General features: G+C 49.4%; 1 protein-coding gene across 2 annotated transcripts in view; it reads left to right on the forward strand.

Moving 5' to 3' along the window:
* Positions 1 to 21,884, forward strand: part of RUVBL1 (RuvB like AAA ATPase 1) — a 50,296-nt gene extending 28,412 nt beyond the window's left edge. The window contains exons 4-11 of one of the 2 annotated variants that reach the window (XM_021069443.1): positions 2,323 to 2,474; positions 5,656 to 5,745; positions 6,523 to 6,672; positions 8,371 to 8,434; positions 9,473 to 9,671; positions 16,236 to 16,338; positions 20,274 to 20,365; positions 21,509 to 21,876. In XM_021069443.1, the coding sequence (XP_020925102.1) occupies positions 2,323 to 2,474; positions 5,656 to 5,745; positions 6,523 to 6,672; positions 8,371 to 8,434; positions 9,473 to 9,671; positions 16,236 to 16,338; positions 20,274 to 20,365; positions 21,509 to 21,668 (1,010 nt within the window). In that variant the 3' untranslated portion in view covers positions 21,669 to 21,876. Of the gene's footprint in view, positions 1 to 2,322; positions 2,475 to 5,655; positions 5,746 to 6,522; positions 6,673 to 8,370; positions 8,435 to 9,472; positions 9,672 to 16,235; positions 16,339 to 20,273; positions 20,366 to 21,508 lie in introns of both variants that reach the window. The other variant, XM_021069442.1, reaches the window with a different exon arrangement.

Here is a 24,505-nt window from a genome sequence, read left to right on the forward strand (position 1 = left end):
GCTGATAGCTTAGCTGTGGCGTGGCTGTGGTTTTGGAGGAAGCCATTCATAGCTCTTGACCTCGACTTTGGGAGTTAGAATTTGTGCATGAGTATGTATGTGTTATGTGTTTTCAGAGAGGCTGTATTCAGTGATAAGTGTTTCTCTTCTTTTCAGAAAACCTTCTGTTACTAATGACTATCATTGCTTTGTTAGAAAAACCCATTTTCCTTTTTTATATGTTAGTGTAAATGTTATTGAAGCAAAAGATCATCAATCAAAACTGTGTAGTTTGGTGAATTTATAAAGTCAGTGCACTACTGTGACCAGCACCCAAATTAAGAAACAGACCTTATCAGAACTCCAGAAACTCCTTACAACCCCTCTAGCTACTCTGCGACCCAGGCAGACATGGGACTTGGTCCAGGTGACATCTGGGTTGTAGTATGGAGATTGGGGGTGTCATGGTATATCCTGGGGTGGCGTCCTTAGAGATCTCAGGCTTTATACAGAACTTGTATAAGTATCCACAGGAAGATTTCTTTGGTTGACTGGTTTGCCTGATGATACCCCCTCACCCCTAAGTGACTTCCTTGATTTATCCAGTCGCATGTGCTAGGGGGGCTAGGCCCTCAGCCCAGGTGGTGACAGTCTCTTGGGGGCTAGTCAGCTCTGCGGGTCCTGGTGGACTGTGTGCAGGTGCTATGCCCGGGAAGGAACAGGGTGTGGGGGTAAGGGGAGGTGGTGGGATGATGGAAGGGTGGGGAAGAATGGTGTGTCAGGGCAGCTTTGTAAAGGGGGGGTGAGTCTCAAAGTGGAAGTCTGAGGCCAAAAAGGAGGGAAAGGTGCTTTAAGCAGCAAAAACATTGTGTGAAAAGACATCAGCCATGTTCTAAAAATTAATTGACAGCAAACATGTATTTATTTATTTATTTATTAGGGCCGTACCCGCAGCACATGGAAGTTCCTGGGTTGGGGTCGAATCAGAGCTGCAGCTGCCAGCCTGCACTAGAGCCACAGCAATGCCAGATCCTAATTGGCTCTGCAACTTACAACGCTGCTCAAGGCAACACCGGATCCTTAACCCACTGAGTGAGGGCAGGGTTCAAACCAGCATCCTAATGGATACTAATCAGGTTCTTTTTTTGGAGGGGTGTCTTTTTAAGGCTGCACCTATGGCACATGGAAGTTCCCAGGCTAGGGGTCAAATTGGAGCTGCAGCTGCCAGCCTAATCAGAGCTGTAGCAACGTGGGATCCCAGCTGTGTCTGCAAGCTACACCACAGCTCACGGCAGTGCTGGATCCTTAACCCACTGTTAAGGCCGGGGATTGAACCCACATCCTTGCGGATACTTGTCAGGTTCTTAACCCACTGAGCCACAACATGAACTCGACAGCAAACATTTATTGAATAGCTCACGTGGGTGATGTTTACAATGAGAGAGTCAAACCATACGGTGCTTTGGTATGGGGGGGTTGCTTTGGAGATTAATTATAACTTTGGAAGAGTTTAGAACAACCCACTACAAATCTTGAATGACAGCTGGGTGTTTTTGGGGTGTGCAGTGAGCGGCCAAAGGCCCAGAGGCATGGCAAGGCTGCTCTCCTCTGCCGTGGGCATGCACCTCTCATTATCTTCTACCTTGCTCAGGCCTGATAGTGACAGAGATGTAGTGAGTTATTCCACTGCTTTTAAAAATTTCCTTCTAGGAGTTCCTGTCATGGCTCAGTGGTTAACGAATCTGACTAGGAACCATGAGGTTGAAGGTTCGATCCCTGGCCTCGCTCAGTTGGTTGAGGATCCAGCGTCGCCATGAGCTGTGTTGCAGGTTGCAGACACGGCTTGGATCCTGAGTTGCTGTGGCTCTGGCATAGGCTGTCGGCTACAGCTCTGATTGGACCCCTGGCCTGGGAACTTCCATATGCCGCGGGTGCGGCCCTGAAAAGACAAAAAAAAATTCCTTCCAGAGTCCAAAATGCAAGAAAAAAAGGTCATTGCTGCTCTAGTGAAGCAGAGACTGAATTAGAGTTAAGCTCAGCCTCCCCCCTTTGGGAGGCATGGCGGATGTCTGAAACCATTTTGAGGATAATGGCTTGTCTGCCTAGTTCTGGTTCTGAACCTGGACATTCCTTCTGAGAAAGTGAAAGAGATGAGTTCTCTGTGTTCTGAGCAGCAACTCCTATCAGGTGTGTGGACAGCACTTCCCTCCCTAGCCTTATGGACAAGGGAAGTTGATGTGTCCGTTCTTGGGACATGGAGGTTTCCTGGCTAAGAAGGCTGTTGAAAGACTGAGAGGGGATCAGCCGTCTTCTCACTAGGACTCATCCCCCGCTCTCTTCCAGGGCTGCGGATAAAGGAGACCAAGGAGGTCTATGAAGGCGAGGTCACGGAGCTGACGCCTTGCGAGACGGAGAACCCGATGGGGGGCTATGGCAAGACTATCAGCCACGTGGTTATCGGGCTCAAGACGGCCAAGGGCACCAAGCAGTTGAAAGTGAGCACACCTTAGGTCTCCTCTGCGGCGGGATCTCTGAGTTGAAGTTGTCTTGTCTGCTCGGTGGGGGCGATGAGATGTCCTGGGAGTTGGAGGATGTCCCGTGTCAGGTAGGGCTGGCACACAGAGGACTCAGTAAAGATGGCTCTTTTCTTGTTGATATCGAGGAAGCTATGCATGTGAGTACGTGAGCAGTGCAGACCATCCTGCATCTCACACTGACCATATCAAAAGTACTGGGCACTGACTCAATCCCAATGCTCATGCTCACAGGAGAGGCAGCACTGAGCCATCTGGTGAGAGTTGAAAATGGGGGGTGGCAAGCTCCCCAGGGCCCCAGTGCAGATTCCTGGCTACGGTCCTTTTTGTGTGTCGGGGCTAGAAATCTGTGGTAGCTTCAATGGTTGGTTCTGCTGAGGCCAGGGCTCTCTAGAGGGCCTTGATGGTAGCAGTGGGGAAGGCCCTGGCTTATAGGACTCCTGTCTTATAAGCCTTGAGGATTCCAACAGCAGGGATGCCTGGGGAAGAGCATGGGGTTTGCAGTCTTTGCAGCTCACAGCACTGTGGCCTGCAGTGACATTGTCTGAGTGGTAGTTTATCTGTTCCATAATAACTGCCTCTCTCACAGAGTTATTTAAAGGATAAAAGTTGTAGCTTTGGGTATGCCACCGGTTACCTAAGTTAGATACCTCAAAAGTGGTAGCTTTGATCTTATTGTGAGATGGGGTGATCTGACTATGGCTTTGCCTTAGGAATAATGGATAAAATTATCTTCATTGCTCCCATTTGTTGTCTGTGCCCTGGGCCAAGTTCTTCAACAAATCTGAGTGTGTGTGTGTGTGTGTGTGTGTGTGTGTGTGTGTGTGATTTTCCTCATTTTACAAATGAAGGAGCTGAGGCTTGTGGGGAGGTTAAGCAGGTATCCTAGGATCACACCGCTAGTTAGTGGCAGAGCAGTCTCTGAGTCCTAACCACTGTGTTGTCTGTCCTCCAGCTTGCTGTGTGACCTTTAGCAGTCAGTTGAGCTCTCTGGGCTTCCATTTTCCAATCTGTGAACTGCAGTGGACTGACCATATAATTTCTCCATCTTTGCTCTCCTCTGTGATTTTATGGTTCTTTGATTCTGTAAGGTGGTTTCTTGGTCACTGCTTTATGGAGATCATAAAAACGTCACTTCTTCTAAGGGCCATTTTTCTTTTTCCTAACAGGGTTTCCATCTCAGGAGCTTGCCTCTGCAAATCTCTCTCTCTTAAACCTCCTCCTCATCTCTTCCATTCTGTATTAATTAGATTTCTGGGTAGGATCTGCCACCTTTCCAGTAATTACATCTTCAGTCAATTCATTTGGGAAATTAACTGATTAAAAATGATTGAGAAAAAAAAAGAATGTGTACTATACAAAGTAGGCTAGATAAAATAAGGCATGCAGTTTATTTCAGCTATTCATAAAGCTGTTCTGCACAGCTTTGTTTTGTTTTTAAGAAAATAACAAAAGGGTGAATGTTTTGCTTCTAAAATGAGTGCTTCTAGCTGCTTTAAGCATATGTACAAGCTGTTTGGAGAGACAGAGTTCAAATACTCTGCGGATATGTAAGTGTGAAGGAGGAAGTGCTGTCACCTTTATGGAGTCCTTCCCTCATCCCAGCCCTACGCCAGGGGCCTGCCACCCCCCCATCTTCATGCTCAGGGCCCTCGGGCCCACCTCACCAAGGAGGTAGAGCCATGGGTGCCTTCTGTGGTTAGTTACTCTTTGTAACAACTTCATTGAGTTCTCATTTGAAGTAAAATTCACCCATTTCAAGTGTATTACTCAAGGAATTTTAGCCTGTTTACAAAGTTGTATAGCTATCACCGCAGTCCAAATTTAGAGCATTTTCATTACCCCAAAAGAAACACATTGACAATAGCTCCCCATCCTCCCCCCGCCACCTCAGCCCCTGGCAACCACTCATCTACTTTCTGTTTCTATATATTTGCCTTTTCTGAACAGTTCATGTAAATAGAATTGTACAATATGTGTACTTTTATATCTGGCTTTTTTCGCTGAGTCCTGGGTTTTTACCCTTTTATTTTTTTTTTTTTATTTTATTTTTTTTGTCTTTTTGCTATTTCTTGGGCCGCTCCCGCAGCATATGGAGGTCGAATCGGAGCTGTAGCCACTGGCCTACGCCAGAGCCACAGCAACGCGGGATCCGAGCCGCGTCTGCAACCTACACCACAGCTCACAGCAACGCCGGATCGTTAACCCACTGAGCAAGGGCAGGGACCAAACCTGCAACCTCATGGTTCCCAGTCGGATTCATTAACCACTGTGCCACGATGGGAACTCCTACCCTTTTAATTTTGATTAAACAAAGCCGAAGTTTTTTCATATATAAAATGTAAAGTTTAATGGAGAGTAACAGCTCCCTTCGAAGTTTAACTGCGAGAAACTTGTTTCTAAATATTGACCCCTTAAAAAGATGCTGTCTTAGAGTATTTATCACGTAGGGTAGCCTGAATGTGGATGATCTGGAAAAAGGCATCAGTTCCAAAATGTGCTACTTTACTTTTCTGGAGACATAAGCAGATGGGCTCAAGGGAGCAAACACAGGGATTTGCTTGAGTGGCTTGGGAAAGATCCTGGTTTATGTTTTCTTTGAATTTTACACGTCTGTGATGGTGGTCACCCCTGGTGCCATTATATAGGTGAGGAAACTGAGGCTCAGAGAGGCTTGTCCAAAATCTTAGGCCCACAGAATGCCAGCCACGAAGTGTAAGCAGGTTTAGCATGCTTCACTTGCAGAAAAACACCACGCCTGCCTAACATGGGAAGAGTGAAGAATTGAAGCAGGGGAAGCGATCTCAAAATGGGTGTCTGGGTCTGTGGTCCTGTGGACAGTATGGGCCCTACCTGCAAGCAATCAGAGCCATAGCTGCCAGTTTGCAACCTTGGGAAGAAAGGCAATGAGTGGCTTGGGTCTCCCTTCGTGCCCCTCTCCTGCCTTCACTGGGCACTGAAACCCCAAAGCCAGTCTCACACAAGCTGACACATGTGTGCGTATACACACGTTCTTTTTCTTTCCATAGGGTCATAGCTACCTCAACACTCTGACAGAAAGCTACCTTAAAATATGTCAGAAATAAATACAATATGTGAATGTGTTCTCTGGTTCACTATTTTTTTTTTTTTTTTTTTAAAGCTGGACCCCAGCATTTTTGAAAGTTTGCAGAAAGAGCGAGTAGAGGCTGGCGATGTGATTTACATTGAAGCCAACAGTGGGGCTGTGAAGGTAATGCCACAAGGAGACCCAGGTGGCCAGGAAGTGGCTTCCTTTCTTCCTGGGTCCAGGGTGTGTGGGGAGGGACTCTGGTGTCTTTTGTGATACTGATGGAAGGTCAGCAGTTGCTCCTTTATGTTTAGTCAAGTTTGCTTTCCTTTTATCTGCATTCTTTAACCTTCTCATGATTAAAACAGAGACAGTCTGTTAGAAAAATACTAAAACCTGTTTAGAGGGGGAGAACGGTGAGAAAACGAAAGAACTGTAGTCATTTTCAAATTGAAATGCACAAGGTATTTAATCTTCCTTTTATCTCTCTGGTATTTTCTTCCCAAGATATATGCATGTGGAAAGGAATGCTGCATTAGTTGGCATTCTTTTTATATCTGATTTTCAGTGTCCTGTACAGAGTTCCTCACTGCTTAATGGATGAGCATAATACTTCATATCATACAATAAATCACCCACCTACAAAAGAGTCTTGAACAGCCCCTCCATCTCCAGTTAATGTACTGGATTTGCCCTTTATCAGAAATTGCATACAGTTAAAAGGAAGGAGGGGGGAGATTCTGGGAGAGAGTATCGGGTGTTTTTCAACTGGGTTTTGGAGCACAGCGATGAGCAGATACTGCCTCCTCTGGGCAGCAGGGAAGCAGGCCACGTTTGGAGTTTGTCAAGGCGGCTGTTGGGCCGCAGTTGGGACCTGGGACTTTTATCTCACTTGGCGCTGGGCCGCTTGGGGACTTGGCAGTGGAACTCCCCAGGCCTCGGGCCTCTCTCTCTCTGCAGAGGCAGGGCAGGTGCGATACCTACGCCACAGAATTCGACCTTGAAGCTGAGGAGTATGTCCCCCTGCCCAAGGGGGATGTGCACAAGAAGAAGGAAATCATCCAGGATGTGACCTTGCATGACTTGGATGTGGCCAACGCACGGCCCCAGGTAGGACAGCAGCAGGCCTGCTGGCACAGGAACATTTTGTATGCTGGAGGCTCCAGACCAACTGTCAGTCTTGCTGCATCTTCTTAGGGCAGACAGTCCTTTTCTGTCTGTAATGTTCAGCAATTAAAATCGACAAGAGCTAGGAAGGGCTCCTTTGTTCCAATTCAAATGCTCTAGTCACAGATGATTTCCTGTGCATTGTTCCTTCTCCCAGCCCAGCTGGCCAGCTCCCCTGTGGCTCCTCTCCAGCACTGGGCTTGGGCCTGGGATGCTTTGGATATTAATGGCAGAGGGGAGGAGTGTTCTTTGAGCCCTTCTTAGGATTTCAGGGAGCCTGACAAAGCCATGTCTTCCCGCTGCTTAGTAGAATCCCCAGTTTTGTTTTGTTTGTGGCGTGTGGAATTTCCTGGGCCAGGGATTGAACCCGCACCTCAACAACATCCCAGGCCACTGCAATGACAATGCCAGATCCTTAACCTGCTATGCCACAAGGGAACTCCCACAATCACCAGTTTTATAGTTTTGAGCTGGAACTGTACCTGTTCCTCATGCGAGTGGAAGGTGATACCTGTGTCTTGACTAATCAGGCAGGGAAGGTGCAGAGTGACTTTATGCCACCTCTGGAAAGTATGCAATTTAGAGATTCTGATTCTTCCCTGCCTGTGGGCTTTGGGTTTGGTTTCCTCTTTGTCCTAAAAGAGGCCACCTCTTCACTAGCCTGGGAATAGGCTTTCTGTCCTGAAGCTTGATCTATAGGTGGTTTTTTTTTTTCCCTTGGAGTCCTCAGCCAAGAGATTGCTGAAGAATCTCTCTTCAGTTTGCAGAATGGCTGTGCCCAAACCACCCTGCTGGGAGCCACTCACCTGACAGAGTCTCACTTGAGTCACCTCAGGGATTGTGACACTAATGGGCTTGGCTAATAGTCACTTTGGGTCTTTGGGTTTTCTGTGATTTTCTCTGATTCTGAGTTTGCTCCTCTGTGAAAACGGCATAATATTTCCCACCTGGCGGGGCTGTTTTGAGTATCAGATGTGAGTATTCAGGAAATGTTGGCCACCTTTCATTGTTGAACACCCTGTATCCTGGGGCCTGCCTGTAAGCCTCAGGTGAACACAGACTGCTGGCTTCTTGCTGCTGCATTGCAAGCAGCCGACAGGAGGGTGAGCCTGGTAGGGCCGGCTGTAGTACAACATGGACTCTAGGTTCTGTGTAGCTCTGGCTGGGACCGGCTGCTGTGACTGTAGCTGAGTTTAGTGAGGGGAGGCAGGGGAACACAAGTGGCTGCGTCCTGGTGCTTTGACAGTCCATCTGTCCCTGGGAGCTGGAGCATCGGGATGGGGTTAGGGGTCAGACGCCCCAAGGAGGAGCCTCCCAGGAGACAGCATGGCATGTGGGCTAGAATTGAGTTCTAAGAGAGCTGGATGTCCAGGGAATAAAGGAATTCGGAATTGGGAAGAGACATGGATAGGGGTGGAGGGTGGTTATACTTTCCACAGAGGTGTTTTCTTGATTCTGGCAGGTCAGCCTCTTAGAAACTCCTCTGTGTCAAGAAGCTCCTCAGGCTTCCAGTGGAGGTGCCCAAAGTCTACGCATCTTAGGACCCCTGTCGAGTGGATGGGGCAGCTGACGCAGGGCTCCGGGGATGGTGGAGCTGAGGCCTTTTGCAGCTGCTTGACTCCAGAATCTTCTTTTGTGCAGGGGGGACAAGATATCCTGTCTATGATGGGTCAGCTCATGAAGCCAAAGAAGACTGAGATCACAGGTGAGAGAAGAAGCAGAGCTGGGGGTCTGGCACAGGCCTAGGGAGGCACACTCCTCACCACCCTGACAGCATGTGGCTGCCCTTGGGGTCCTCACGCTCATCCCAAAGACGGAGCCTGTCAGTCGTGTCCTGCAGTTCATGGCATGCTTGGCTCCTTGGTCCCTGGCAAGGTGGGAGTGTGACTGCCCATTGTGGTCCTGTAGTTTACCTGCTTCTCTTGCCAACTGGTATACTCTCGTCTCTTCTAATTACCACCCATAGATTTGTAACCTGAAAATATTAAACATTAAAGCTCTGTTTTCTTGAAAGTTTCAGCCACTGGAGCCATCTGAGCCCTTTAGAGTCGGCCAGAGCAGTTTCCGTATTAACGCAGTTTGGGCCATCCCTATTTCATGCTGTCATCAATGGTGCTGAGTTTGTGGGCTTCTCCCTCCTGCTGATAAATGAGTACTGTGACCTGGGACAGTTATTCAGCTTTGGAGAGGCTCCTCGTGAGCTCAGAGATGGGGCCTTTCCTTAGACCCTGTCATTCCTCACGGGTTTCCCCCCAAGAGGGTTCACCACCACCCTATTCCTTCCCCCAGACACTTGATTGAAAGTTAATTAACTGAAGCTTTGTCTCACAGGGCCAAGAGAAAGGGTCACTTACTGAGTGCCCAACAGGGAGATTCGCATATGTAAGCTTCCAGGACTCCAAACAGGGATGAGGCAGGGAGCAGAGTTGGGTGGACAGGAGATAATAAGGCCTGGTGGGGAGTGTGGCAGACTGGGGCTCACACGCCCTGTGGAGACATGCAGAGCATTGTAGAATCCATTTACAAACTTAACAAAACACATCTTCAGGGAAGGCTGCCGATTTTGTGACTCTTAGGTAAGATTACCCCTATTTTGAGATGAAACTGGAGTGGGGACGTAGTCTGCCTGGGTCACACAGCTGACAGTAACACCCAGCCCCAAACTTGGGCTTGGACTGAATTTGGGTAGGGGAAAGGGGGAAAGGTGTCTTCACTGACCTTGCCTGTGCGTCCTTCCTCCTAGATAAACTCCGAGGGGAGATTAACAAAGTGGTGAACAAGTACATCGACCAGGGCGTGGCCGAGCTGGTCCCGGGGGTGCTCTTTGTTGATGAGGTCCACATGCTGGACATCGAGTGCTTTACCTACTTGCACCGGGCCCTGGAGTCTTCCATCGCCCCCATTGTCATCTTTGCATCCAACCGAGGCAACTGTGTCATCAGGTACTACAGGCCATTCCACCTTCTGACCAGGCTCATTTGTTCCCCCAGGGTCACTTTCAGTCCACATTGTGAATCAGGGTGGCGGTGTAGGTCGGTTATGTTTGTTTCAAGGGAAGTATTCAAGTGGCTTGATTTCACCCCATCACAGTCACCAACACAGCAGCCTCCCTGCTTCTGCATATGAGGGCCCCCCATGGTAACCAGGGTTCCAGTGGGGTGTGACTGTGTCATTTGGTTGGCATGGGCAGAGGTAAGGTCAAGTGGGTCAATCCTTGACAACATGGCCTTTGTTAAGCTACATCTTAATCCTGACTCTGGGAGGTGCATATCCTGACTTCACTTTTCAGATGAGGAAACAGAATGACAGCATGTGTGCCCCTGATCATAAAGACAGGATGAGAACCCAGGTCACTGACAGTGAAACCCGTCATTTCTTTCTGGCCCAGACCTTCTTGGAGCCACTCTGACACCTCCCCTATTCCCCCCTTAGGCCTCCCTTCAGGATGGGGGCCCAGAGGACACACCCCTCCAGCTCTCCAGCAAAAACTTCCATGAGTGTCGGGGCCGGTCCCAGCAGCACTAGGGCCCTAGGGGTGGTATGGAACCCTCTCCAAGCCTGCAGTGGAGCCCCGGAGGTCATGTGCTCCTATCAGCAGGGGAGTGAGACCGCAAGGCCATAGGTGTCTCAGCACAGAGCTGGAGCCAAAGCAGGTGAGCAGTGCAGGCTGCTGGTTCACCTAGACCTGCCTATATTGAGGAGCTGGTCTCTACTGAGCCATGCTGCTGGCTATGGGGCATGCCTCCCACTCACATGATCATTCTCGCTCAGAATGAGGATTTGTGTGCACCATTCAAGTTCATGTGGCAGTAGCTTGTAGTCCCTTTTTGAATCCCTGTAATGCTGTCTTGACAAAACCACTGCTTGTCATTGTCGCCGTGTTTTCTGCAATCTTGAAGGGAAGGCAGCTTGTACAGGTCCAGGCCAGCCGTGGTGAGAGGAGCCTGGCTACTGGGCAGTGTCTGGGAACTGCACATGTGGCCTGGTGAGCCTGGCGTCCCTGTTGCACAGACCCTGTCAGTTTTCTGGACTTTGCTTTCATCAGGCCTGGCTTCAGCCTGAGAGCTGGCAGAAGGGCTCTCAGCCTGGACAAGTGGCGCCCCCTGCTGAGGGACTCTGCTGACACACGTCCCTCCCTCTCTGTGGGCCTAGCAGATAGAGGCCTGCAGAGCCAGGCAGCTTCAGGCAGGACCAAGATCTCTCAGTCTCGTCCCATCCAGGAGGAAAAAAGTTCATAGAAAGGTGGCTTTGATCTCAGAACCTGCCCAGTAGGGCCTGGGAAACTTGGCCCTCACCCTCTCAGACAGCTGTGATCCGGGCCTGCAGGAGGTGGGGGTTGCTTGTTGCTGCCAGACTGTAGCTACCCAAGTTCAGGGAAGATGTACAGTGTGGGTCTTCCCGGGGTCTGCTGAATGAGGTAGCCAGAACTGGGATGGATGCTCTAGAAGAAGATTTTGGTGCCAAGGCCTAGCGGGCAGTTTACTGTGGTGGTGATCACAGTACTGTCACAGTAGCAGTGGTCACAGTGAAACAGCAGGTATTGAGGGTCTTTCTGCACCAGGCCCACTGTTGGTCTCACCTCAACTTAATGGGAAGGGACTACTTTTCTCGTTGTTCACATGCAGAACTTGGCCAAGGCCACACCACTTGGAAGCAGGGCTGGGATTTGAATCCAGAGTGCTTGTTTTGGTTTAGATGGGAAGTGATGTATCTGGAACATTTGCACAGTTTGGCAACATCTGACATGATATGCCTATCAAACTTCACTCCTAAGGGAGCTGCTAAGCTTGAGCCCCTCAAGCCTACATCTGACCTCCCGATTGAGGGGAAGTGGGGTGGAGATTCTGAGCAATCAAGTGCTCCCTCTGTGTCGGAAACCATCTGAGTACTCTGTCTGGGTCATCTGGTGCTCTCAGGACCCCTGGCAACCCTGCCAGTGCACATTACCTCCAGAATCTCACTGGAGGGGAGGGGACTTGCCTGGGCCACAAGCCTGGGGCCATCTGGCAGCAAGCCCTGCTACCCTGATCTCCTGCACTGCTTCCTAGGAGGCCCATTAGTGCATGGGGTTAAGCTTGAAAGTGGCAGGGCCTGGAGTGATTGTGAAGGTACAGGCAGCCCCACGTCCTCCAGGCCACTTCTGCCCATGCACAGGGCAGAGAGTCCCCAAGGGGCGCCAGAGGAGGTGGTTCTGCCTGGCCCTCTGCAACCTCAAGAAATCCTTTCCTTTTGGTGGCAAGGTCCTTGGGTATTAAAGTAGAGACTGGCCCTGACCCAACTCCAGAAAATAGTGAGGCTTCCTCTCCAGTGGAACGTAGCCCCCTGGGATTAAGGAGTCTTCGCAGAGGTTTCTTTCCAGAAGTCACTTTGTTGCACCACAGCATCAGGACTTAGGATGTGGTCTCAGTTGCAGCCCTGTGGTAGAAGACACCCCAGGTGGTGCTTTTTTTTTTTTTAAACAGCTTTATGAAGATAACATTCACAAGCCACAACCTACAGCATAAAATTAAGTGGTTTTTAGTATATTCATAAAGTTGTACAATCATCACCACAATCTATTTTAGAACATTTTTGTCATGCCCCCCAAAATTCTGTACCTATCAATGTCTATCCCATTGCCCCCCTACATATTCCCCTGTCATCCCTCCTCATAGCCCCTGGCAATCGTTAGTCTACTTTCTGTTTCTCTGTACATACATCTCTTCTGGACCTTGGTATAAAGAGCACCAGTGCCTTGCTCTTTTCACTGAGCACAGTATTTTCAGGCTCATCCACATGACAGCATGCATCAGTGCTTACTTGTTCTTTATGGTGGAATAGTGTTCCAAAGTAAGGAATATTTAATAGCACCCTTAGCCACTCATCAGGTGACGGGTAAGAGGGTTGTTTTTACTTTTTGGCCATTATGAATAACACTGCTGTGGAGTTTCTGCTGTGGTGCAGTGGGTTAAGACTACAGCAGCTTGGGTTGCTGGGGAGGGGCTCCCTGTTCTTTGGCCCACTTAGTTATGTCATCGATCGTTCTGTGTCACTGAACATTTTGTGCTTGGCAGAATAGAGTTCCAGACCGTTTTTCACTAATACGTTGTCTGAAAGAAACTTTGTACCTAAGATTTATAGATTCAACAAATTTCCAAAATCTTTGGTCTTTAAGTTCTGAAAAATGCTTAGCAGTCTTTAAGCAGACCTTTTTTTTTTTTTTTTTTTTTGCCTTTTTTGGGCCGCACCCATGACATATGGAGGTTCCCAGGCTAGGGGTCCAATCAAAGCTGTAGCTGCTGGTCTACACCACAGCCACAATAGTGCCAGATCTGAGTTGCATCTGTGACCTACACCACAGCTCATGGCAGCGCTGGATCCTTAACCCACTGAGCAAGGCCAGGGATCGATCCTGCATCCTCATGGATGCTAGTCAGATTCATTTCCTCTGAGCCACAACAGGAACTCCATAAGCAGACTTTTTTTGTTTGAAATTTTAGTTTTATGGACTTGCTAATATTTTTTTAATGCATTCTCATAAATTCTGTTCTTTTGAGGTTTTTTTCTCTAACCTTTTCTTCTTTGGACTTTTTGTATTTGTTATTGTGTCTGAATTGAAGATGATTTATCATGAGTGTTACAGGATTGGGAATATTTTAAGATGGCTAATTGATCTTTTAAAGATCTCCCAAGAACTCCCAAGAGAATTACCAAGTAGGACTTTTATTTTTATTTATTTACTTATTTTATTTTTAATTTTTTTTAGGGCTACAGTTCGGCATATGAAAATTCCCAGGCTAGGGTTTGAATCAGAACTATAGCTGCCGGCCTACGCCATACCCACAGCTCTTGGCAGCACCAGATCCTTAACCCACTGGGTGAAGCCTGGAATCGAAGCTGCATCCTTGTGGGTATTAGTTGGGTTTGTTTCTGCTGAGCCACAATGGGAATTCCCCAAATAGGACTTTTTTTTTTTGTCTTTGTCTTTTTTAGGGCTGTACCCTTGGCGTATGGAGGTTCCCAGGCCAGGGGTCAAATTGGAGCTATAGCTGCCAGCCTATGCCATAGCCACAGCAACTAAGGATCTGAGCCATGTCTGTGACCTACACCACAGCTCATAGCAACACCAGATCCTTAACCCACTGAGCGAAGCCAGGGATCAAACCCACAACCTCATGGTTACTAGTCAGGTTCGTTACCCACTGGGCCACAATGGGGACTCCACCCAAACAGGACTTTTTAAAAAAGAAACACATGGCCAAAGCAGAATTAAATAACTGGGAGTTCCCGCTGTGGTGCAACTGGATTGGTGGCATCTTGGGAGCACTGGGACCCAGGTTCAATCCCCTGCCCGCATGGTGGGTTAAGAATTGGGTGTCACCACAGCTGTAGTATAGGTCACAACTGATCTGATCCCTGGCTTGGGAACTTCATATGCCATGGGGTGGCCTAAAAAGAAAAAAATTAAATAACTAAAAATTAAATGTAGTTTTTAAAGGATATTTTGTTTAGTATGAAGATTGAAGGTATACCAAATACTCAGATTTGAATCATGATGAAATTTTATCTCTTTAATTCTTCCTTATTATTTTTAGAAATGTTTGTTGGTGAAGATTTGTTTTCTCTAAAGTTATCTTAATATTTGTGTTTGTTATTAGTCTACTTCTCTTTTTATTTGGAAAGGTCTTAGTTATTAATGTTACAATTATTAATGTATAATTTTATTCTTTTTTTGAATTGTTTTTGTTGTGACAAAATGTGTATAACATAGAGTTTGCCACTTTAATTTTTTTTTGTCTTTTTTTTAGGGCCACACATGTGGCATATGGAAGTTCTCAGGCTAGGGGTCAAATCTGAGCTGTAGCTGCCATCCTCCACCACAGCCATAGCAATGCCAGATCCAACCCATGTCTGCGACCTACACCACAGCTCATGGCAATGCCAGATCCTTAACCCACTGAGCGAGGCCAGGGATCCAACTCTCGTCCTCATGGATGCTAATAGGGTACATTACGGCTGAGCCATAATGGGAACTCCCCATTTTAATTATTTTTAAGTGTAAAATTCAGTGGCATTAATCACATTCACAGTGTTGTACAGCCCCATCACCATCATCTGGAAGAGTTTCCAGGACTTTTCCACCATCCCAAACCAGAAGCTTTGTCCCCATTTAAGCAGTAAGTCCCATTTTCCTTTCCCTGAGCCCCTGGCAAACCTCTGATCTACTCTGCCCTGTGCATTTGCCTTTTCTGCATATTTCCTATAGGTGGAATCATGCAGTGTCTGCCTGTCCATGACTGGCTTCTTTCACTTACCATAACCTTTTCAAGGTTCGTACTGTTGTAGCCTGGGTCAGGATAGCATTTTATTTTTGCGATAATAAATACAAGTTTGTACTTGAACTGACTGGATAGAATTTCAACAGATTTCTTTTACCGAAGTTATATTTCTAGAATGTTTACTTACATTTGAAACTGAGTACTCCAATATTAAAAGTTAACCCCAAGTGACCTGCTTTTGTTCTTTGTTATATTGATGAGTTGTGACCATGGACACAAATCAAGTGGGGAGGCCAGAACTGCTGCTCTGGCTCCTGAAGGCAGAAGCTGGAGCCCTGGCTCAGCTCATTGGGCTTCCAGATGTGGTGGAAGCATGGCCTGTGTGCCACTGGGGCCTGCCTGGCACATGTCCCATCCAGAACTGGTGCCATGTGGCCTGGCAGGTTGGCAGGCATCTTCTCCTGGGCTGTTCTCTGGCTTGGCTAAGGATTCAAGAAAAAGCTAGGTAAATGACATGATTGGACAGTTCCTCAAAAGAAATGAAATAACGAATGAATACATGGGAAATATTCAAATGAGTCTTTAGTAATCAAGGAAATACAGATTCAGACAATGTGTTACCTTTCCATTTTCTAAATCTTTAAGCAGCAAACTAAGGATTAGAATACTCACTGTTGACTACAGTGTGGTGGGATCAGCTTACTCGAGTAGCTGCATAAATTAGGACATTGGTTTATTCATTCATTTGTCCAAGAAGATACTCGGGGTTGTGTCAGGCTCCACGAGAGTTGCTAAGGAAATTTTCATGGCTAAATGTATAAAATTATTTATCAAAGCACCATGAATAGTAGCAGTAACAAATGGAAACTGCCCAGATGCCCAGCACTTTGGTGGACACTTGATGGGTTATTAAGAGACTGAAGTAACATGGACAAAGGCATCAACGACAACAAAAGTCTATGTATTTAATGTACTTTATGAAAATTTGGCAAATACCTATATGGATATTTTGAATATGATTTTCAGTAGCTTTTTCTCCTCCTCCCCAAGTGTCCTGTGGTGTTGATATTTGGTAAAATATTGAAGTTGTTTTTGACGCCACCTGAGTTAGTCTGTGCCCTTTGCGGTCCTGCCTCTGACTCTCAGGACAGGAACTAGCTGCTTTGTCATCTTGAGTGCCTCAGCCATGGTTCCAGGGCCTGTTTCCACTCCCAGGCCTGAGTGATGTGGTCTTTCTGGGCTTTGCAGGGGAACGGAGGACATCACCTCTCCTCACGGCATCCCTCTTGACCTCCTGGACCGAGTGATGATCATCCGGACCATGCTGTACACCCCACAGGAGATGAAACAGGTGAGCAGCCTCCCTCCTTCACTCTCAGTGTCCCTGATGCTGAGGAGGAAAGTGCCTGCAGAGTAGCCTTGGCTACCCCACCTCCCACCACAGAGTTGGCTACACAGTAGGTCTCAGTGCTTCGGAGCCTTGGCCCCCATCTGAGCAATGGCTGGGCTTGAAGTGCCTATGGTCTTGGCTGTTCTCGCTTCTATTCTGTCCCTTCTGGTAAACAGGAAATGGACAGTGAGAAAATCAACTTGATGACAGCTATTAGGGAGACCACCAGCTTTAGGAAAGAGGCATTAGAATATCAGATTGTGATAGCCTCCAGCCCAGAGCCTGTCCACAGCCTTTTCTGCCCAGGGGCAAAGCCAGGCATTCTGGTCCACTGGAACCCATGGCAGGTCAGCTCTGGAAGGTACAGAACCTGAATCCTGGCAAAGCCCATCTGCTGTGACAGGGTCACAGTGGAGGGTTTCCTGGGGCTGCTGCTGAAGCCCTAGGGGTGTAGTGAAGCAGCCTCATAGGCGTAGAGGGCAGGTGGAATGGAAGGCATAAAACTAACCTTACAGTAAGAGACGTGAAGGAGGCACACAGCACTTAGCTCAGTGCCCGGCATAGTGCATGCTCAGTTCTGCATGAGTTCAACTTGGGTTGGGCTTCACAGTGGGAGATGACAGGGATGCCTGAGATTGGCCTTATCCCAAGGGGCACAGTCCCAATTCTCCCTGCACACTCACCTCTTGCTTGATCTGGAGATGGAGCAGCAACTGTGCCACACAGTGCCTCAGCACCCTGGGAATCCCCAGTCCCCTTCTGGTGCTTCCAGCCAGTTATTTGCCATTTTAATTGCTGAGTCACTGAGTCTAAGACACAAAGCCAGGTTGTACCCTGCTGAGCCCAGCCATCTGCTCTGCCCACCCTCACCCCAGCACTGTTTTGTTGGGGGACGTAGGTGAGTTCAGCATGTGGCTGAGGCAAGGTGGCCCAGGGCTGCACTGACATCTTGGTGAGCTCTGTCTGACTTTCTCAGGAGTATAGGCTCTCCTGGTTGGACATTGTACTGAGTCATTTGGTCCCTGACACCACAAGTCGGAGAAAACTATTATCATTGCTCTTCTATAGGACCCCGAGACATAGGCTGGTTTACTTGCCCAGGTTCATACAGCTCAACAGTGGCAGGACTGATAACTGGAATCCAGGCCATCTGACCCTAAAGCCCGTAGTCTTGGTTTCTTTGCTACCAGCCTCCTCCCTGCTAGAAATACCTCAGCTGTGGGTGGAGTCCCTCTAGTAATTGGTCAGCAAGCTTCCCTTTTTGGAGGTCAGGGGGCCTCTCCTGGGTCTTCCCGAGCAGCCCCCCCTGCCTTCCTGTGGCCTGCCTGCCTGGCCCTGCTGGCGTGGCTTATCGCTCAGCACCTAGGAGTGTTGATGGTGCCTGGAGCCAGGCTCTCCCCTTTACCAGCAGGGGTGGGACACCGATGCAGTTAGTGATCAGAGTATTAGCTGGGTGGGGGGGCGTTCCTTGGTAGACAGTGTCCATGGCTAAGGCCTTGTCGCCAGATCACTGTCTCTTGCTCTCGGGTGGGTGCTAGGTTGAAGCCAAGGCAGTTGTTGACCAGGAGCAGAAGCAAAAGCTAGGAGACATTGCTCCCTCCCCACCCTGGCTGTGGGCACTGGAGCCCTGTGTGCTGCCTGGGCTGCCCGCATACCCGCAGTGCTTTGTGGCTGAGTGACCCTTCAGGTACCCCAGCAAGATGTGCTCCCTCCTTTCAAGACTGTCGAGAGATGGTAATGATGATTCAGGGAGGGGGTGGCACCATCCCTTCCCACTGCTATTCACAGACACCCGCTGGGGTCCTTACGAGCAGCTTTTAGGAACCAGGGTTCAAAACTGATGGTCACAAAATAAGCTGCAGAGCTGGGACTTGGCTCGAGAAAGTGCACCCCTGCCACCTCCATTCAACCCAGAGCAGCTGTCCCAGCTTCGTGGATGTACTCTGTGCTGCAAAGTGTGGAGGGTCAGCCAGGAGTCAGGCCTCTTCTCAGCCTCTTAGGCTTTCTCTCTGATTAGCAGAGGACACACCAGCTGCCAGGACACACATGGCTTTGTGCTGTTCAAGGGACAACCTTAGCATTTTTGCTGGAATCCGGGGTGGATTTTTTAAAAAACAAAGTAAATATAACTTGTGTACACTGCCATCAGTGCCGACACCCTCATAAACTATCCCTGCAGGTTATTAAATGATTAAAGATCTAATTTATGAACTGTCCGTTTCTGAGCAGTCTGAGACAGGAGCTTGGGGATTGCTCTGACGCTCCAGAAAGTGAGAGCCCAGCATCTCTGCACTCCTGAAGCTGAGCCTCCATTTCAGTGCAGCCTTCGAGGGCCGGAGGCTCGGCTGAAGCTGTCCCTGGACCAGGCACCAGGACCCAATATTAGCATCTCACTGAGTTCCCCAAGGCCCCGAGGGGGCTTTTCCTGGCAGTCTGAGCTGTCGGAGAGGGGACACAGAGCTGCCCAGCTCAGACTGTCGTGGCCGGAGGGGAGTCCTGGGGCTACAGCCTCCCCCTCTGCTCCTGTCCCTGCTGTCCTCGTGCCCATCCAGCAACTGCTCTGCTCAGCTGTTCTTCACTTCAGACCCCAGACAGTGGATAAATACATGTACAAACTAAGACTTTTTTTTTTGACAGAGGTCACACCTGGCAGCCTGTTGGCTGAACAGATAAGTTTGATGTGGCTAGTGCAATGTTTTTGTGAAATATTTAAACAAATTGACAACATTTAGCAATCGAAATTTCATATAAAAATCTGAGTTCTGAGCCTCTCTTGACAAAATGAAAGACTTTCTTGCCAGCCCCTGGCCTCTGGCAGCACGGTTGATTGCAGCAGAGGGGACATTCCCCCTTGGCATGTGCTGGCCTAAACACCTTCCAGCCTACTCACATCTTTGGACTTGGTTCCTGCTGAGCAGGGCCTTTCATGCTGACAGAAGCTGCCACACTGGAACCCAGAGTCTCCAGACACTAACCTCTGTACCCCTCTGCTCCTGCCCTCGGGTCCTCTGCCTTCCAGTCAGTGTGGACACAAGGCCCACTTGACATATATCCACCTCCTGAACCTCTGGTCCTGCTTCCTGGTGAGGCTTTAGCTGGGGGCTCAGTCTTTCCCACTTCTATGCCTCTACCCTGGGTGTGTTTTTATGGCTTTAATTTAAACAAGGGCTTCTTGATATCTTGTTTACGAAGCTGCCAAAGTGAAAAATTCCTGTATTATATGAGGCTCGAAGTCCTCGAGTTATCTCAGCTCCACAACACACAACATCATTATCCTGCTGCCCCTTATCACTCAGCTCGGGTGCCTGCAGGATCCTGGTGCCACTTGTGCTACAGTGTCCCCACACCAGCCCGCGTCCCCTCCAGCTTCACCAGGATCTGCAGACTGCAACAAGCGCCGGGCTCTTTTGACAGATGAGATATCTCCCAGTGATGTTCTGAGGGCTGGTAAATCTTTAAAAGTAGCTTTGTTGATTTATTTAAACTTGGTATTTATCAAGCAAATAGTGTCTCTTCTTGCCTGAGTGCTTATAGGAGGTGGCCATGCTGGACAGGAAAGTTAGACGCCCCTGAGGGGCCCTGGGCAGCTTTTGGGGGGGCTGGGGGGACAGGAGCTGGGCTGCCCCAGCGCACACCTTGGGTACCAGCTACCTTCCAGTCAGTGTGGACACAAGGCCCAAGGTGCGCACGCACGCGCGTGTTTGAGTGCGCGTTTGTGTGTGTGTGTGTGTGTGTGTGTGTGTGTGTGTGGCTGGTGCCCCCGAGGTGTGCACGGCCAGCAGCCCTGTGGGGTCAGCTCTTCCCCACCCACCCAGGTTTGGGCCTCTGGGCTCTTAGGAGGTGAGACAGAACGCTTGAGGTCAGTCATGATTAATCATAGTTTTTCTCTCCAAAAGATCATTAAAATACGAGCCCAGACAGAAGGAATCAACATCAGTGAGGAGGCGCTGAACCACCTTGGGGAGATTGGTACTAAGACCACTCTGAGGTGAGCCAGTTGTGCCCGGAAGCCTACGCATGCCCAGACTGGCTGGTGTCTTCCAGGGTCTGCTTTTCCTCAGTGCTGGGTGGTGGGTCTCATCCCTGGCCAAGTGCAGAGCACCTGAGAAAGCTGAGCCCTAGGTGAAGTCCCCTCATCCTGAAGCAGGTGGTCTCTCTGCTAGAGAGCTTACCTTGAGTGGAAGAGCGGGCAGAAGCAGAAACAGGCACGGCAGGCAGCCCTTCCCCTCTGGCCCTGTGCACCAGCACCTGGTGGCGGGGTGGGGGTGCAGGGGTGCGGGTGCCAGGGGCAGGGGTGGGAGAGGCACAGACAGAGATGGCTCTCCTGGCTGCTCACCAGTGGCCAGAAGCCAGTTCCTGTGGAGCGTGGCCCTTCTCCATGTCCTGACTCCTCATGAAATCATGACTTCATAGTGCTCAGCCCAACCCTTTCCCTTTGAGTCGGTTCCTCGCTTCTAAGTTTGAAGCAGAACTGCAAGCTGGGAGTTCCCATCGTGGCGTAGTGGTCAACGAATCCGACTAGGAACCATGAGCTTGCGGGTTCGATCCCTGGCCTTGCTCAGTGGGTTAAGGATCCAGCATTGCCGTGAGCTGTGGTGTAGGTCACAGGCGCGGCTTGGATCTGGTGTTGCTGTGGCTCTGGCGTAGGTCGGCAGCTACAGCTCTGATTAGACCTCTAGTCTAGCCTGGGAAACTTCATATACCTTGGGAGCGGCCCTAGAAAAGGCAAAAAAAAAAAAAAAAGAACTGCAAGCTGTCTGGTTTGGGTAGAGTGGTGCTTTTAGAAACTCCCGGACTTCCATCCTTTGGATGGGGCATGTGCCATTTCTCTACCACATTCCCTGTCCCAATCTGCATTCTGGTGTCAACTGCCCACAGCTGTATACGTCAAATTTGCGGTCCCTTTCCAATAGCAGTGGAGTGACTTTTGCCAAGGACTTTTAGACAGGGACAGAGATTAGGGAAGTAGGGCTTATGCTGTGGTGGTGACTTCTGGCCCCTCTCTGGTGGGGCTGTAACTCCAGGTCTCTGAGAGTGACATCTCTCTCTGCAGCATCTGGCACAGGTTCTTGCTGATTTGGGGAGGGACTCCCATCCGTGGTCCCACTTACACCTGCCCTGGCTACTCTAGGTACTCGGTGCAGCTGCTGACCCCAGCCAACCTGCTGGCCAAGATCAACGGGAAAGATGGCATTGAGAAGGAGCATGTCGAGGAGATCAGTGAGCTCTTCTATGATGCCAAGTCCTCGGCCAAGATCCTGGCTGACCAGCAGGACAAGTACATGAAGTGAGACAGCTGAGGTTACAAGGACACTGGGCAGGCTGGGCCCAATCTGGCCTGTGGGTAGGAGGCTCGCCCCAGGTTGGGTTCTGTCCTCACTCAGGCGGGTGGCAGCATTTTCAGTTTAGTGTGGAAGGGTTTCTTTTTATCATAATTCCTGGCGTGGTTGCTTTGAAGGAACCCTGGTATGTTTTCTAATAAATCCTGATGGGTTATTTGGATGACATCTGTTTGTCTCTTTTAATTTTTAAAAAGTAAGCTTTGTGTTTGAGAACAGCTGGAGAAGTACAGAATTGTTGCAAAGATGGTGCATAGGTCTTTCCCTGTCCACATCTTACAGTTACTTGGCACATTTTTCACGTGTAGTGAATCCACACCACACGTCCTTGTGCTCTGTGCCCATGTCCTCAGTGATCTGTTGTCCTCTCTTCATCCAGGCCTGCGTCACATTCAGTCATCGCATCTCTGGCGGTTTCCTGGCTGTGACGGTTGCTCAGACGTTCCTGGTCTTTGATGACCTTGACTGTTTTGAGGAGTGCTGGTCAGGTACTCTGTCAGATACCCCTCACTGGGGCTTATTTGATATTTTGCTCATAATTAAACTGAGATTAAGGGTCACTGGGAAGAAGAGCACAGGTAAAGGGCCATTTCCATCCTGTCCTATCAAGGGTGTGGCCATAGCAGGACTCAACGCTGTTGTGCTGACCTTGATCACCTGGCTGAGGCTCTGCTATTGGCTTGCTTCTCCCCACTTTCCTCTCCTCCCTCTTAGGAAGCGGTCCTAAGCACAGCCCTCACTGAGGGGCAGGAGTTTGTTCCACCTCCTCAAGGGTGAGTATTTTCTGTACTGGAGATTGTCTGATCTCCCTACTTGCCTATTTATTCACTCATTTACATCAGGATGGACTTAGGGGTATTTATTATGTACTTTGGGTTACAATCCAATATAATGAGATTTTCTTGCCCAAATTGTTCCAGCTTTGACTCTTGGGACCGCTTTAGGTTGGCTCCTGTGTCACTCTGCCGTGTCCGCCCCCATCCCTGGGCTCCATCCCTTTGTCCGTCCCCTGGGAGGGAGGGGAAGTAGAGCACCTGGCAGACACCCGCTGAGGCCGTCTTGCCTGGAAGGATGAGCACAGCGCTCGTTCTCCCGGGTCTGGTCCTTGTCTCTGGCTTTGTATTGCTCACTTGAGGCAGAGTTCAGTCCAGCAGTGCCTCCTGGGCAGAGTCTCATGCTATTATATGTGCAAAAGAGGGGACCAACAAAATGGTCATCCTGATCCAATCAGCACTTGAACCCAAGGCAGCCATGAGGTCCTTGGGAGCAAGCACTCCCTTTAGTGACAATCACCTGAGCATGCGAGGAGTCCAGGCAGGAGGGTTCAGAGAATTGAGGGTCCATGAAGCCCTCAGAGGGTTCCCAGGCCCTTGAGGGAGATCCCAGCAGGGGGGTCTTGTGGAGTGTGTGTGTGAGGCAACCAGGCACAGGGAGGGATAGTGGGATGCTTCCTGAAGCTAGGCTCTGGCCTGTGCTGGCTGCCCCTCTCCTCTGCCCCTGTGTCTATGTCTCTGGTCTCCCAACTTCAGCCGTATTGGAACAAAAGAAGGGTGATAACTTAAGATGTGGTAAGAGTGTGTTGTGTGCTAGGGCCTGTGTGATGCTGTCACTTCCTTCCACATTGGCACAGTAGCCCCATGGGGTGGGTGCTGGTTAAGTCACTTGCCTGGCGAGTAAGGATGAATCTGCTTCTAACCTCTGTGGCACTCCTGCCTTCCTCAGTGTGCTGGTTTTGTGCAGGTGACTGAGGCGGGCCAGTCAAGTGAAGAAGGTCATACCTTAAGGGCACAAGCACTGGTTGGACCTCATCCTCTGGTCTGGTGTGGGCAAAGATCTTTCCCGCTACACAGGGGGCCCTGCTATCCAGAACATTCCAGGGTGGGGGTGGAGGGAATGGGGACGGGCAAGTGTGGTCACAGCCCACTGTTCCTACTCCTTAGGTATCCTGGCCTCCTAGGTGGTGCCAGAGAGATGGTCTTTCTCACTTGTCTGCACTCCAGAGTGAGGGAGATGGTTCTGGATAGGCAGGAAGGTTGGGTCATTGTAATTTCCCTCCTTTTTTTCCCAACAAGGCCTGTGATTATTACATTAATCTTCCAGGTGAAGTTTTTACGACCCATCGCTCGCTGACTATGAGAAGTTTCTCCATCCATTACCAGAGGGAAACAGACCCTGGTGGGGAAGAAAATATTTGTTACATCTTATCAGGCTGACACACAATCTACCAACAATTACAGCAGCCCCATTTTTTGCACTATTTCAGCTCCAGCGTGAAGAATTGTTGTAATATTAACGTGAGGCAGGGTGGGGGGCTGGTTGTAGGAAGTGGCTGATATTCCAGGCTCTGGGCCCACCTCTCCTGGGTACCTCCCAGCGAGCCAATTGGGTGGCCAAAGAGTGTTTGTGTGAATCCCACTTCTCTGTTCCTGTGCTACTGCCAGGAATGTGTGTGTGGGCTGTGGGGCTCTTGAAAGATGGGTCCTTGGACTTTGCTGGAAAGGCATCGTGTTATCCCCCCCGCCCCCTCTCCCGCGCGCCCATGTACTCAGCCCAGATGACTTCTCACCCCCACACCTTTTAGGCTACACCCTCTAGATTGGTTCTTAGGATATTTTGGGTTTTAGAACTAAACAAATGGTGGTGACTTGTTGGTTAGCGAACTTTTCTCAACCATTTTTCTAATAAAATGAAACTGCCCAGTGGTGAGGGCTGTACTCCCTATTGGCCTCTGTGCCTCAGACACCAGGCCAGCAGTCTTCTGCCAGGAAAGCAGCATACCCCGGCCACTC

This window comes from Sus scrofa, chromosome 13, assembly GCF_000003025.6.
Source record: "Sus scrofa isolate TJ Tabasco breed Duroc chromosome 13, Sscrofa11.1, whole genome shotgun sequence".
In the NCBI taxonomy this organism is placed as follows: Eukaryota; Metazoa; Chordata; class Mammalia; order Artiodactyla; family Suidae; genus Sus; species Sus scrofa.